The 12,109-nt window shown below is 43.1% G+C and overlaps 2 protein-coding genes across 11 annotated transcripts in view; one reads left to right on the forward strand and one right to left on the reverse strand.

The window, feature by feature from the left end:
* The window catches only part of CRACD (capping protein inhibiting regulator of actin dynamics), a 53,864-nt gene extending 49,902 nt beyond the window's left edge, over positions 1-3,962 (forward strand). For all 3 annotated transcript variants that reach the window (XM_045079784.1, XM_045079782.1, XM_045079783.1), the window contains one exon: positions 1,142-3,962. In XM_045079784.1, the coding sequence (XP_044935719.1) occupies positions 1,142-1,302 (161 nt within the window). In that variant the 3' untranslated portion in view covers positions 1,303-3,962. The remainder of the gene's footprint in view (positions 1-1,141) is intronic.
* The window catches only part of AASDH (aminoadipate-semialdehyde dehydrogenase), a 43,961-nt gene continuing 31,893 nt past the window's right edge, over positions 42-12,109 (reverse strand). For 6 of the 8 annotated variants that reach the window (XM_045079787.1, XM_045079790.1, XM_045079786.1 and 3 more), the window contains 4 exons: positions 11,555-11,718; positions 9,778-9,900; positions 9,168-9,299; positions 7,004-7,460 (listed from right to left, as the gene is read on the reverse strand). In XM_045079787.1, the coding sequence (XP_044935722.1) occupies positions 7,071-7,460; positions 9,168-9,299; positions 9,778-9,900; positions 11,555-11,718 (809 nt within the window). In that variant the 3' untranslated portion in view covers positions 7,004-7,070. Of the gene's footprint in view, positions 3,479-6,696; positions 6,812-7,003; positions 7,461-9,167; positions 9,300-9,777; positions 9,901-11,477; positions 11,719-12,109 lie in introns of those variants that run through there. The other 2 variants (XM_045079789.1, XM_045079791.1) reach the window with 2 other exon arrangements.

Below are 12,109 nucleotides of genomic sequence, written 5' to 3' on the forward strand. Positions count from 1 at the left end.
GTTTATGAAACACTGCTGTTAATATATTCAGGACACATAAAGACATTTTTAAAAAAAATTCTTTATTCTGTTAAAGCGATCCTGTAACATTTCAAACTATTTCCTTGTTACAAATCACTTGAAGGATGGAGAGGAGTTGGCGCGAGCTTTCTCCCGGCGGTTAGCAGAGCACCCCTTTTCCCTTCTGGGCAAGCACCCAGAGACCCGGACTGTTTTATGCCTCTGTCACCTGCTAGCTCAGGTTTGGAGATATAAAGAGGTCCTGCCCTTGAAGCTCTATATACTGTTTTGGTGAGGAGAAAAAAACAACTATATTAGAAGAGCACTTTGGAGCACTGTGTAATTTCTCAGAAACTTCACGGACGTAATTTCATTTGATCTTACACCCAGGACCTGAGGGTTCTAACCATATGGGTTATCACAGGGATCACTCTTTCAAAATAAAATTCCAAAGTCAGGGATCACACCTTTCTCTGTGTGACTTCTGTGGAAGTGCCAGAGACTTAATGCAGTTCAGAGTGGCTCCGCTCAATGAAGCAAACATTTGTTCCGACCTATTTGTCTTTTGTATCAGTATTTCCCGACTTCTTTCCGTGGGTAGGCCATTGCCACGGGCACTAAATAGGACTCCGAGATAAGCCCGGATCCCTCACCTTAAGAAGCCTTTAAGGTCAGGTGAAGAAAGAACTGGGAGACAAGCCTGGAAGTGGTCAGAGCTGGCAGGAGTAGGGACCTCGGGTGGGCGGGCGGGGGCGGGGGACGGGGGGCAGCCCAGGCCTGCTCGGGGGAGAAGGTAGCTTTTGACCTCACCAGTTATATAAATTCAGGCTACTGGTTGGATGTCTGTCTTCATGGAACTGTCCAGCTGGATAACTAGAATCATAGCATTTACCTTTTATTTTCTATCATGGAGGCATAGCTTCTGTGCATAAAAATTAGGCTTCCAGAAACTCTGAGATTAAATGCAGCTGCACTCTAGTTCTGTAAGCAGTAGTTGTGATCACATCGCTTGCTTTCCCTAATCCTTCTCACTAAAGATGCCCAGCGTCTCACGGGGTTTCCTTTCTGAATCTTGTACTTCTAACTCCTCAGAACGAGGCTCTGACTTACGCTTATCCTTTCCCTTCAAAACGCAACCCAGTGGAGATCTCGGATTCAGCGCCCCCCGCGCCGCTGGTGAAAGAAGTCACCAAGAGGTTCTCAACCCCGGATGCTGCCCCGGTGTCAACAGAACCAGCCTGGCTGGCTTTGGCCAAAAGGAAAGCCAAGGCCTGGAGCGACTGTCCACAGATCATTAAGTAGGGCGACTTTCATCCACTTCTGCCAGCTCTTGGCTCCTCTCTTGCCCTTGTTATTTATTTTTTATATGAGGTGAAGACACCACACTAGGGAAACGCAGCATGTGTAATAGGCTCTAAAATCATGTGCAGAAACTGAATCGGCGGCATTCCTTGTCAAGTGTATTTGCACAATCCTAGGTCCTGGTGCCTGGGGCTCCTCCTTGTTCTCAAGAGAAACTTCCATCCGAGGGACCACGTGAAGCAGAATCTCCAAACTAAGAATTTTTCACAAGAGCCTACTAGGCCCCTTCTACACATACACATGCACACACCATTTAGAACAGGACTTTTGCCAATCTTTTAAATGATTTTTCAGTTCTCCAACTTACTTAATCTGGAACATTTACCCTACCATATGTTTGGTGGTTTCTTTCCTTTTCTACAATCATGGTGAGAGAAAGGGCCATACAGACAGAAACCAGATGCCGGTTCTCCCGAGTGCACTGAGTAACTGGGAATCCTAACAGCCTGGCTGCCGTCTCTGCCCGTGTCTGCTTTTCTGACGTCCCCTCATCTGCACCTGACACAGCGCATCTCCTCACCCTTCCGCCGCACTGATGTCCCATAGGTCCTGTCATACCAGTGCTCTCCGTAAAGACGTGTTAAACATTTGGCCCATGTGGCTCCGAGGGAACATTTTTATTTAGGATCATGAAGAAAGGAAGCGACAGATTGCCTTCCCAGCTCCGAGAATCTCCCCCAGTGCGGTGGTTAAGGCGTCCGGCTCCGTCTCCTGCCTTCCGAGTTAGAGCCTGTGAGTCCAGGCCGGGAAGGTCTAGCAGACGAATTCTGACACATCCCAAAGGAGTACCGGGGGATACACTGCTTCCAGGGTAATCGAGCTTTTAAAACTCTGAAGGGGAGGCTCATTTTACCCAAATAAGTGAGAGGAAAAATAAAAAAACAATCCCCCAAGCCAGACTTCTACTCTAAGATAGGAGAAGCTACTGACGTTGAATGTCTCTGAATATCCCTTAGGTCTTTAGGGAGAATTTAACAGGAAGCCAAGACTTGGAGCTTTTGTACTGAGGACTTCTGTGGAAGTTTCTTCACCATAGTTGAGTGATTCATATTCAGTCAGCTGTTCAACGGCATTTATAATTTTGAGCATTCACCTTGGTACCTTTAAAAACCATCTCCGAGTCTTCAGTGGCCTTGCTGCTATCCGTACACGTGGTCCAGAGAAGGGACGTGGCAGTTCAAAAGCATGAGGCACAGACCCACCAGCAAAGCCACACGTTGCCAACACGGACGTTACAGTGCATGGGGGTGGCACATTCTCCTCGGCCGGAACCGAGCCCCACAGTAGAAGTACACCTCTCTCGCCCAGTGCATGGGGAGCTGCATTCCTTTTTCCTCTCTTGCAAAAACACATCTTCCCATCATCCATCGTTATTTGCCTCTACGCAGAGCTCATTTGACTGGCAACGTATCGTTGCTGTCACTCCCCGTGTAGAAGGCATTTTCTTTCTGGAAACGATGGCTCAGCCCCATGGTTAGCAGCGGGCAGGTGTGGTCAAGCGGACAGTTGTACCCTTGCAAGTTGGCTTTAATGTTCTATAGACCAGACCTTCCATCTGTTAAGAATCAGTGTAACTAATTTTCTTTTATTTCTCTGGGAAGCAATTAATAGCCCGCTGCATGTTTTCCACACCGATGTTCATTTCTAAATCAGACGTGGCGGCATTTGTTCGTTCTCAGTGGTGTCACTACAGACAGAACACACTTTCTAATGGGAGTCTTTCCACTAGAGCCCTGGTCTGCAGGGCAGCGAGAATCCTTCTGAACTTTTCCTCTCATCCTGCCAGCTCCGGGGGACACCGCAGTGAGGGCGGAGGACGGGGAAGCAGGTCACTGGCGAAGGGTCCTAGGTGAGCCACCGCTGCTGGCGCACATGGCACCGAGCACACACAAAGTAGGAGAAAATACCTCAGTTACACAGTTTCTCTTCAAGTCTTCAAAAGTAAAAGGGTACACTGAGGACGGTAGTCACAGCACTTACTTCCAGCAACTTCTAAAGGGTCCATGTTTAATATTTCATGTAAAATGGCTCCAAATTTGCACTAAATACCAATGAAGTGTTATTTTGCTTTAGTTGTGTTGCAGTCTTTTCTGATCAACGAACTATGGGGGAAATTCTGTAAAAAGAAAAAACTTTTTTTTTTTAAATGAATGATTGCTATGTTAAATATGTTTTTTTTTTAAACTTAAACGTACTTCTCTTGGCAAAGGTAACAGATTAACCTCTGCTCATAAACATATATATATATATATAAAGAACTATAGAGTTTTTTGTTTACTTTTTTAATTTTTCAAGTGCAATTGTTTCTTACACATTACTATTAAATTATCATTTTAGCCAGTTATCAGCAAATTATAGTATGTATTCATTGTCTCTTCTTGTCACATTTAGTTTGCTTATTTTAAAGCAGAAACATTAGTTACACGTGTCTTGCAATATTTTTACCAATAATAAAATTAGAGACAACAATGAAAAATATCTTAGTGTGATTTGAATATTATTTTGAGATTTTTGGTTGTATAAAGTTTTAATGTAAAATGTCTATTATTGAAGGAAAATGATCTTTCAATAAAAAACACCTACAAGATCTTCAGCACTGATGGAATTTCCTTTCCAAGGTGAAGTTTTTGCTCATTTCAGGGACCATCTACAAGTAAGCTGACGTTTATGTAACTTTTGTTGAGAAAGAAACATGTCAAGGCATTTTATGTGCTACCTTGTATTTTTTACTAGGTGACCCAGAGAAAAGTAATGAATAGGGGCAAATAAAATGTTTCTTTCAGTCCTAAATTGGAATCGAATGCTCTGCATGTCAGAGAAAATACTACCCCGCAGCCTCCTTCTCCGTGTGTGGGCTGCAGAACTGCCGCGGCGGCGGAAGCTGGAAGCCGGTGGAAAGGCGGCTTCCGGCCCAGGCCAGACCTGCTGACTCACAGGCCTACACACCGGGGCATGGTTGAGGGAGGTGAGCGAGCTTTCCACCTTGGGGGCCACAAAGCTGATTAAGATAAACCCTACTCTATTACAATATTTGTTTTTAAATAAGAATTAGTACTTGGCGCACTTGCTAGCTCAGTTGGCAGAGCATGGGACTCAGTCTTGGGAGTTCAAGCCCCATGTTGGGCTTAGAGACTACTTAAAAATTAGTACAAATTCCATTGTGAACAAATATCAAAATTTTCAATAAAGACAGGGGGTTTTATGGCTATATTAAATGAAGACTGGGGTCAGTATTCTGATTTTTCTTTCTGCCTCAGGCTTTGCCACATGGCTTAGCAGAGCACCCTTTCAGCCCTGGTAACTGGACTGTGCATGTGGGCGGCAGGCCGGCCGCGGCGGGCGGCGTCTGCGTCAGTGGGTTGAGCATCTGAGCTTCAAGGACAGCAGCTTGTGTCTTCCCCAGGCCAAAGTCATGGTGATTTCAGGAATTCACTGTTCCTGGCTATAGACTTCTAGTCCTTGTCCCAACTCTCTAAGCTATCCAATATTCTTTTTAATAATTCTTTTCTGCTTAGGGGCGCCTGAGTGGCTCAGTCATTTAAGCCTCTGCCTTCGGCTCAGGTCATGATCCCAGGGTCCTGGGATCGAGCCCTGCACCAGTCTTCCTGCTCAGTGGGGAGTCTGCTTTTCCCTCTCGTGCATACACTCTCAAATAAATAAACTATTAAAAAAAAAAAAAAGTGGGGCGCCTGGGTGGCTCAGTGGGTTAAGCCTCTGCCTTCGGCTTAGGTCATGATCTCAGGGTCCTGGGATCGAGCCCCACATCGGGCTCTCTGCTCAGCGGGGAGCCTGCTTCCCTCCCCGCCGCCCCGCCTGCCTCTCTGCCTACTTGTGATCTCTCTCTCCCTCCTCTCAAATAAATTAAATTAAAATCTTAAAAAACAACAACAACAACAAAAAACCAGGTTATTTTCTGCTTAAAATAGCCCAAGTTGACTTCTGTAGCTTGCAGCTAAGAATTCTGGCATGTTTGATATTTGGGCCTTTACTGAAGAACAAATGGACAAATGAAACTGATACCACAGTTGACTATGGAGATGAAGGGAAGCTAAACAATAGGAAACATTTCTGTTACGTTTTTTTGTTTTGTTTTGTTTAAATTTTATTTATTTGACAGCCAGAGATTACAAGTAGGCAGAGAGGCAGAGAGAGGAGGAAGCAGGCTCCCTGCTGAGCAGAGAGCCTGATGCGGGGCTCGATCCCAGGACCCTGGGATCATGACCTGAGCCGAAGGCAGAGGCTTCAACCCACTGAGCCACCCAAGCGCCCCCATTTCTGTTACGTTAAGTGCTTGGGAGCAAGTGTCTGGGAGGCGATAGGCCCTAAATAGCAGTGACTTCTACCACGAGGGGCGAAATTCTCAGTATCGTAGCAAAAAAAAAAAAAAAAAAAAAAAAAAAAATGCTGATTTATTACCTGAACTAGATCATGAAATTCCAAAGAAAATCGAGACATCTGTCCACCTTTTGAGTAATTTAAGTGATGTGAAAAAGAATAGCACATACGTTTTGTTCTAGTGATCTTCGCTACTACCACCCAAAACTTACTACCCTAACATACTACCCTAAAACTTAGTGGCTTAAAACTGCCATTTTATTATTTCTCGGGATCCTGTGGGTGAGGAATTAAACGTCTGGCACCAGGATAGCCTGACCAGCTGGGGCTGGCTGGAATGCCGGAGCCCGGTGCCTGGGACGTCCCCTGTCCCCGTGATCTGGCTTTCTCGGGTTGTAGAGCATGGTGTTAGGGCCTCTCCCTCCCCATGCAGCCTCTCCATTTGGCCACCAGACTTTCTATGTGGCAGCTCATGAGTTCTGTGAAAGCAGAAGCTGCCAGGCCTTCTTAAAGCTGAGGCTCAAAAGTGACAATAACGTCACCTCCACGGTGCATTCTGCTGGCTAAAGCAGAACATGGACTCAGCCCAGGTGCAAGAGGAGGAGGAGGGATGGTCCACGGGGGCATCTTCATGCCAGCAAATGTGGCTGTGAGCGAAGTGCTATGGGACTGGAGAAGCAGCTCCAGCCCCAAACCATACAAATTATGAGAAATCAGGATAATTGAAAGGATATAGGGTATTTCCCTTCCTAGTGTTTGTTGTGTGCCCTTTCGCCAAGCCAGTGAACAACAACAAAAAGACCTACGGCCACAAAATCAATAAACTGATAAACAGAGGTACAAAAATATTAAGGTTTGTGTGTCAAAAATTGGAAAAAAGAGGGTAAATCAACTTAAAACTCTACTATAGGAAGACACAGATATATAGATATAATACTGGTATTCTGTTCATTTAAAAATACTAATAAATAAGGAACCTAATTTGACAAAAAGCCTCACCTTTGAAAACCTTTGTTACGAATCTCACTGTAAATAGGTTAAGTGGAACATCACATCGTGGACTAAGTTTTTAACCCACTGGGTATATTCTGATCTTGTTTTTCACAGAAGTCTTCTATTTAAAAAAAAAAAGAAAAAATCCCAAAGTTGAATATCTGTAGCCTAATTAAAAGAAAGTAATAAATAGATGGTTCTGTCCTATAATTCCTTTTAAAAGCACTTGTTCCTACTGAAGTAAAGTATAATCCTTCTCCAATAAAGTATAATCGGCAAGTTTCTTAGGCAAAATATAATCTTTAGTAAAAAATAAGACTATCCAAATGCTTTATAATATTTTCAGACAGCTCAGATAATCCAGTAAGAACGGAGTCTGATTATATTTGATAGCCACCCAACAAATCCAGACAATAAACATAATTATTTCTACATCCAATAATAAGCATTGATTCCCAGACCACAGGAGAAGAGAAAACTTCCCCCGGAAGTTCATACACGCTTTGCAGTTGTCCACTCTTAGAGTCCAAGATCCACAGCTTCCCATCAGTAGATGCTGCTGCCAGCAACATTTCACTGCTGCCTTCTTGGCGATGGAAAGCAAACGGTGTTGCATACACCCGTGAAGTTGTTTCAAATTTCCACTGGAGATGACCTTTCATATTACAACAGTAGATAAAGCAATCGTGGGAACCAAAAAATATTTCTTGCTCTGATGCTGAGGTACATGGGGACGAAAAGATGGGCTCCCCGGTGGAGAACTGCCAGACCTGAAGGGTGATGAAGGCAAAAATCATTCATTCACCTAATTTCAATTCTCCTATAGAGTGAAGCTTGATTTTTTATTTTTTTTTCTTAGAAAATAATAAAGTCTTTTATTTTTGTAAACTGGAGAAATTCATCAGACACAGTTAAGGGGAAAAAAATCAAGGGAGATAAAAATATTTCTCTATCTGTAGTGGCTGTTAACGCACCGTGTTTACGGATGCTACATCAGCGGCGCAGAGCGGGCCGCCGCGCTTCTTACGGCAGTTTAAGTTTTCAGGGCCAAGTGGAGCTGCACTTCACAGTTCCTCTTAACGAAGTCAGTACGAGCCCTCTGAGTAAAAATGCTTCAAAGGATGTGGAATGGACTAAGAATCAGGTTCACCAAAAGTGATTAAAAAACAAACAAACCACAGATTAAGTAAAAGACCCCGAATCACTAAGGAAATGTTGAAAAAGGAAAACAAAACTAGGGTCATCACGTTGCCTGATTTCAAGCTTTCTACAAAGCTTTGATCACCAAGTCAGCGTGGTCCTGACACAAAAGCAGACACACAGACCAGTGGAACAGTGTAGAGAGCCCAGATATGGACCCTCAACTCTACAGCCGACTAATCTTCGACAAAGCAGGAAAAAATACAGAGTGGAAAAAAGACAGTCTCTTCAATAAATTGTGCTGGGAAAATTGGACAGTTATGTACAGAAGAATGAAACTTGACCATTCTCTTAAACCATACATAAAGATAAACTCAAAATGGATGAAAGACCTCAGTGTGAGCCAGGAATCCATCAAAATCCTAGAGGAGAACACAGGCAGTAACCTCTTAGGCCTAAGTCTAAGGTCGTGTTTGCAAATGCACAGTAACAGCGGCACAGTAAGAACGAAATGAACGCAGTGGGCCTCTTCGCGCAATCGGATTTGTAATCCTAATTCTGTCCCTCACTTAGACAAAATCACTCTCGTCTTTCTACGGGTCATCCAAAAAAAAAAAAAAAAAAAGGAATAATAGCATATTCAAACGACTTTGTAAATTAAAATACTAAGTGAACATAATAAAAGATTTCATCACAAAGTAATTGTCACACGGCAAGAGGAACTGCCAGGCTATGAGAGCTGAGAGTAGAAGGAAAAGCAGCAGAATCCATGCTGGCCAGGACCAGGCTAACTCGGGCTGGAACTTGTGTGCTCGAGGCCACCACCAAGCCTCCAGAGCACACATCCAGCACCAGTTATGCCCTCAGTGACAGTGACCTGTGGATAAAGAAGCGGAGATGATGCTCCCAACAAAAGAGCTCATGTCACCCAGAAGCAGCCTCCCTGCCAGTCATGATGTTGAAGACGGGACGTCCACTCGGTGCAATCTGGGTTATGCAACCTATTTCGGTATTCACAGAAAAGGCAGAGGCTTCTTTAAATATTCAAAACGTCAACAGAAGTTATAATAAAATTGGCTAAAAGCTGGTAAAGTTTTTAAAATTAGAGGCGGGCATGGCACAGCAGCAGAACCGTGCTTGAGTAGAATCTTCAATATGCTATCCCCTCCTTCAAAAAGTAAGACAATCTACCATCCCCTCATTCCAAAATCAAGAAACCCATGGCCTGACAATTAAAATCAAACTTGTTTTCAACACAGGGAGTTGAACGATGTTTATAAAATTTAACTACGATGACTTGGAAAAAGATACATAAAATAAGACCAGAAATTTTTCACCTGTTCTCCACAGTGAGTAAAGCAGAGTAAACTCCCATCCACGCAGCCAATACAAACATACTGCAGGCCACACCGTGGAGAAGAAAAGAGTGGTTTTCCACAGGAATATTGCCAAACTCTCTTCCCAGTGGCCTGTCATGGGCAAAAAGTGATTGACAGTGTTTAAGTCATCCTACTAATCTACTAATCAATTACCCTTTACAAAACAAACTCATAAATCTCCCAGAGGCGAAGCTATAAACATCAGAGTAAGCTATAATGGCATGCTGACAACCTAAATGAAGCTAGTACACGTACACACAGCTATGAAATTAGTGCTCTTTATGAGAGCTGTGATAACAACTTACAATAAAACCAGGAAATAATTAGTACATAAGATCTATCCTCAAACCATTCTAAGTTCTAGTATGACCGGGAAACTTCTGTCAATTTAAAAAAGAGATAAAAGACACATAGAACTTCTATCTTCTCATCCTTCTAGACTTCATGTTATATTTAATGAGCTCTGGTTCAGTAAGAACTCGACTATATCTAATTAAAAACTACTTCGAATTGCAAAAATAAAGCACTTAAAAATAGGTAATAACGTCAATACGTATTTTATGCCTACAGGATTTATAGCCAGTAAAAGTCCTCCCAGTGTAGCCACGTATAAGTGGTGTGGAAGCAGGCTCAAACAAGGGGAAGATGAGACAGTTCCTCCACAGTGTAACTTCCAAACACACTTCTTTTCCTGCAAATAAGAAAGCAAATTAATTGGCTTGTGTTGGTGGTTAACAAATCTACATGCCCTAATCCTCACGATATTATGTCTATTTAGTTAAGTAACTTTTTATTCTTAGTATAAAAGGAATACAGGCTCCTCGTATAGACTCCAGTCAGCATAAAGACAAGGACCACCCAGAGATAACTATGTTAATAGTTTAGCATTTTTTCCTTTTGATATTTTTGGGACATGTACAGTTTAATACAGAGATCATCCTGAGTATATACTGAATATATATCTACTTTGTTTTTAAAAGATCTTATTTATTTGAGAGAAGAGAGAGAACAAGCAGAGAGGAGGAGCAGGCCCCCCACTGAGCAGGGAGCCCAATGTGCTGCTCCATCCCGGGACCTGGACCTGAGCTGAAGGCAGGCGCTTAACTGACAGCCACGCAGGCGCCCCTACCTCGTATGTCATTTAGTTCACTTACTTGGTAAAACTATTTAGACGCTACTTTAATGCATAACATCCCATCTGAACATAAAATAATTTATCTTATCACTGAACGTTGTCTGGAACTGATTTCCTGGTACTATGAACAACTTAGAAATACACATCTTGGTGTACACGTATGTCCATGTTTCTGACTGGTTTGCCAGGATAGAAGAATTTTACTGCATCAAAGGATATGAAAGTTACCTGTGGCCAAACTGTTTTCCTCAGAGGCTTCACTAGTTACGACCTCCCCCAACTCCCACCAGCATTTACCATACCGTTCTGATCTAATATTGTTTCTTCATCATGTAGTTTAAAATTTTCATTCTTTTGATTATTAAAGGTATGAAACACTTAAATATACTTACAAGGCATTTCTTCTTTGGGGTCTTTTATGTTTAGAGCCTTCATTTTTCTATATGGGTCTTTATAAATTGCCTTTGTTCTTTATTTCCGTTTATTCTTATCAATGATTTTTTTTTTAATTTATTTATTGGACAGAGAGAGAGATCACAAGTAGGCAGAGGCAGGCAGAGAGAGAGGAGGAAGCAGGCTCCCTGCCGAGTAGAGAGCCCGATGTGGGGCTCGATCCCAGCACCCTGGGATCATGACCTGAGCCGAAGGCAGAGGATCAACCCACTGAGCCACCCAGGCGCCCCAATGATTTTTTTTTTTAAAGATTTATTTATTTGACTGACAGAGATCACAAGTATGCAGAGCAGCAGGCAGAGAGAGAGGCGGGGAAGCAGGCTCCCTGCTGAGCAGAGAGCCCGATGTGGGGCTCGATCCCAGGACCCTGGGATCATGACCTGAGCCGAAGGCAGAGGCTTAACCCACTGAGCCACCCAAGCGTCCCTCTTATCAATGATTTTTAACCATAGCACTTGCTTCACATTGTTTCCCCAACTTATCAGGTCTTACTGATATTTTCCTTTGTGATCCTTTTATTGTCAAGATAGTAATTCTAATTTCTTTATATTTAAAAACTCTGAGTAGCAAATTCATTTGTGAAAATCTGGTAAGGAAGTTAAAAATGTCTTCAGATATGAAGACTGTTAATTAATTAACTCATTCTTCCCAAAGTGCTAAATTTAGGGAAGAGTTAATACCTGCTCCCTTAGTCAAGAGCACCTGACAGTTTCACATTCTTCTAAGCTTAGAGGAAACCGATGGGGTGAATTCTCACATAAATATCCAGAGCATATGCGTGCTGGTCGTGAGAGCCGACGTAGAGGAGCCCTGTGGTTGGATCCACGGCTGCCGAGCTCTTGACAGCATCCTCCGTAGGAAACGTCCAGTGTGTTTCTCCACTATTACTTTTCAGAACATAAACTAACCCATTATAACAGCCTGTCGGGAGACAAAATAGGAAAGATGAGATTTAAATACGTCCCTGGAAAATAATTCTCCAGCCTCGATCCTGACGATTTATATTCGATGCTCTTCATGTGTCCATCTGTGTTCGGCTCAGACTGAAATTTCAGCAATGTAAAGCAGTAACCACTTATAAAAAATATTGACTTAGGAGACACACCTTATTATGTTTTAAGTGCCCTGAAGTGCTTCACTGCAGAGAACGCAACTGAGAAACTCTCCACTGCAGAGCAGAGAGAGGCTTCAACAGACCCGGGATCAAATCTCTTCAAGGCCATCCCTGGCCAAATGACCCAGCACTGCTGAGCCTCAGTTATTTTCTGCGGTACATGGACACCTCCGCTCCAGGGTTAGTGTGATAATCAGG

This window comes from Mustela putorius, unplaced genomic scaffold, assembly GCF_011764305.1.
Source record: "Mustela putorius furo isolate JIRA1106 unplaced genomic scaffold, ASM1176430v1.1 tig00000430_pilon_pilon_pilon, whole genome shotgun sequence".
Lineage (NCBI taxonomy): Eukaryota > Metazoa > Chordata > Mammalia > Carnivora > Mustelidae > Mustela > Mustela putorius.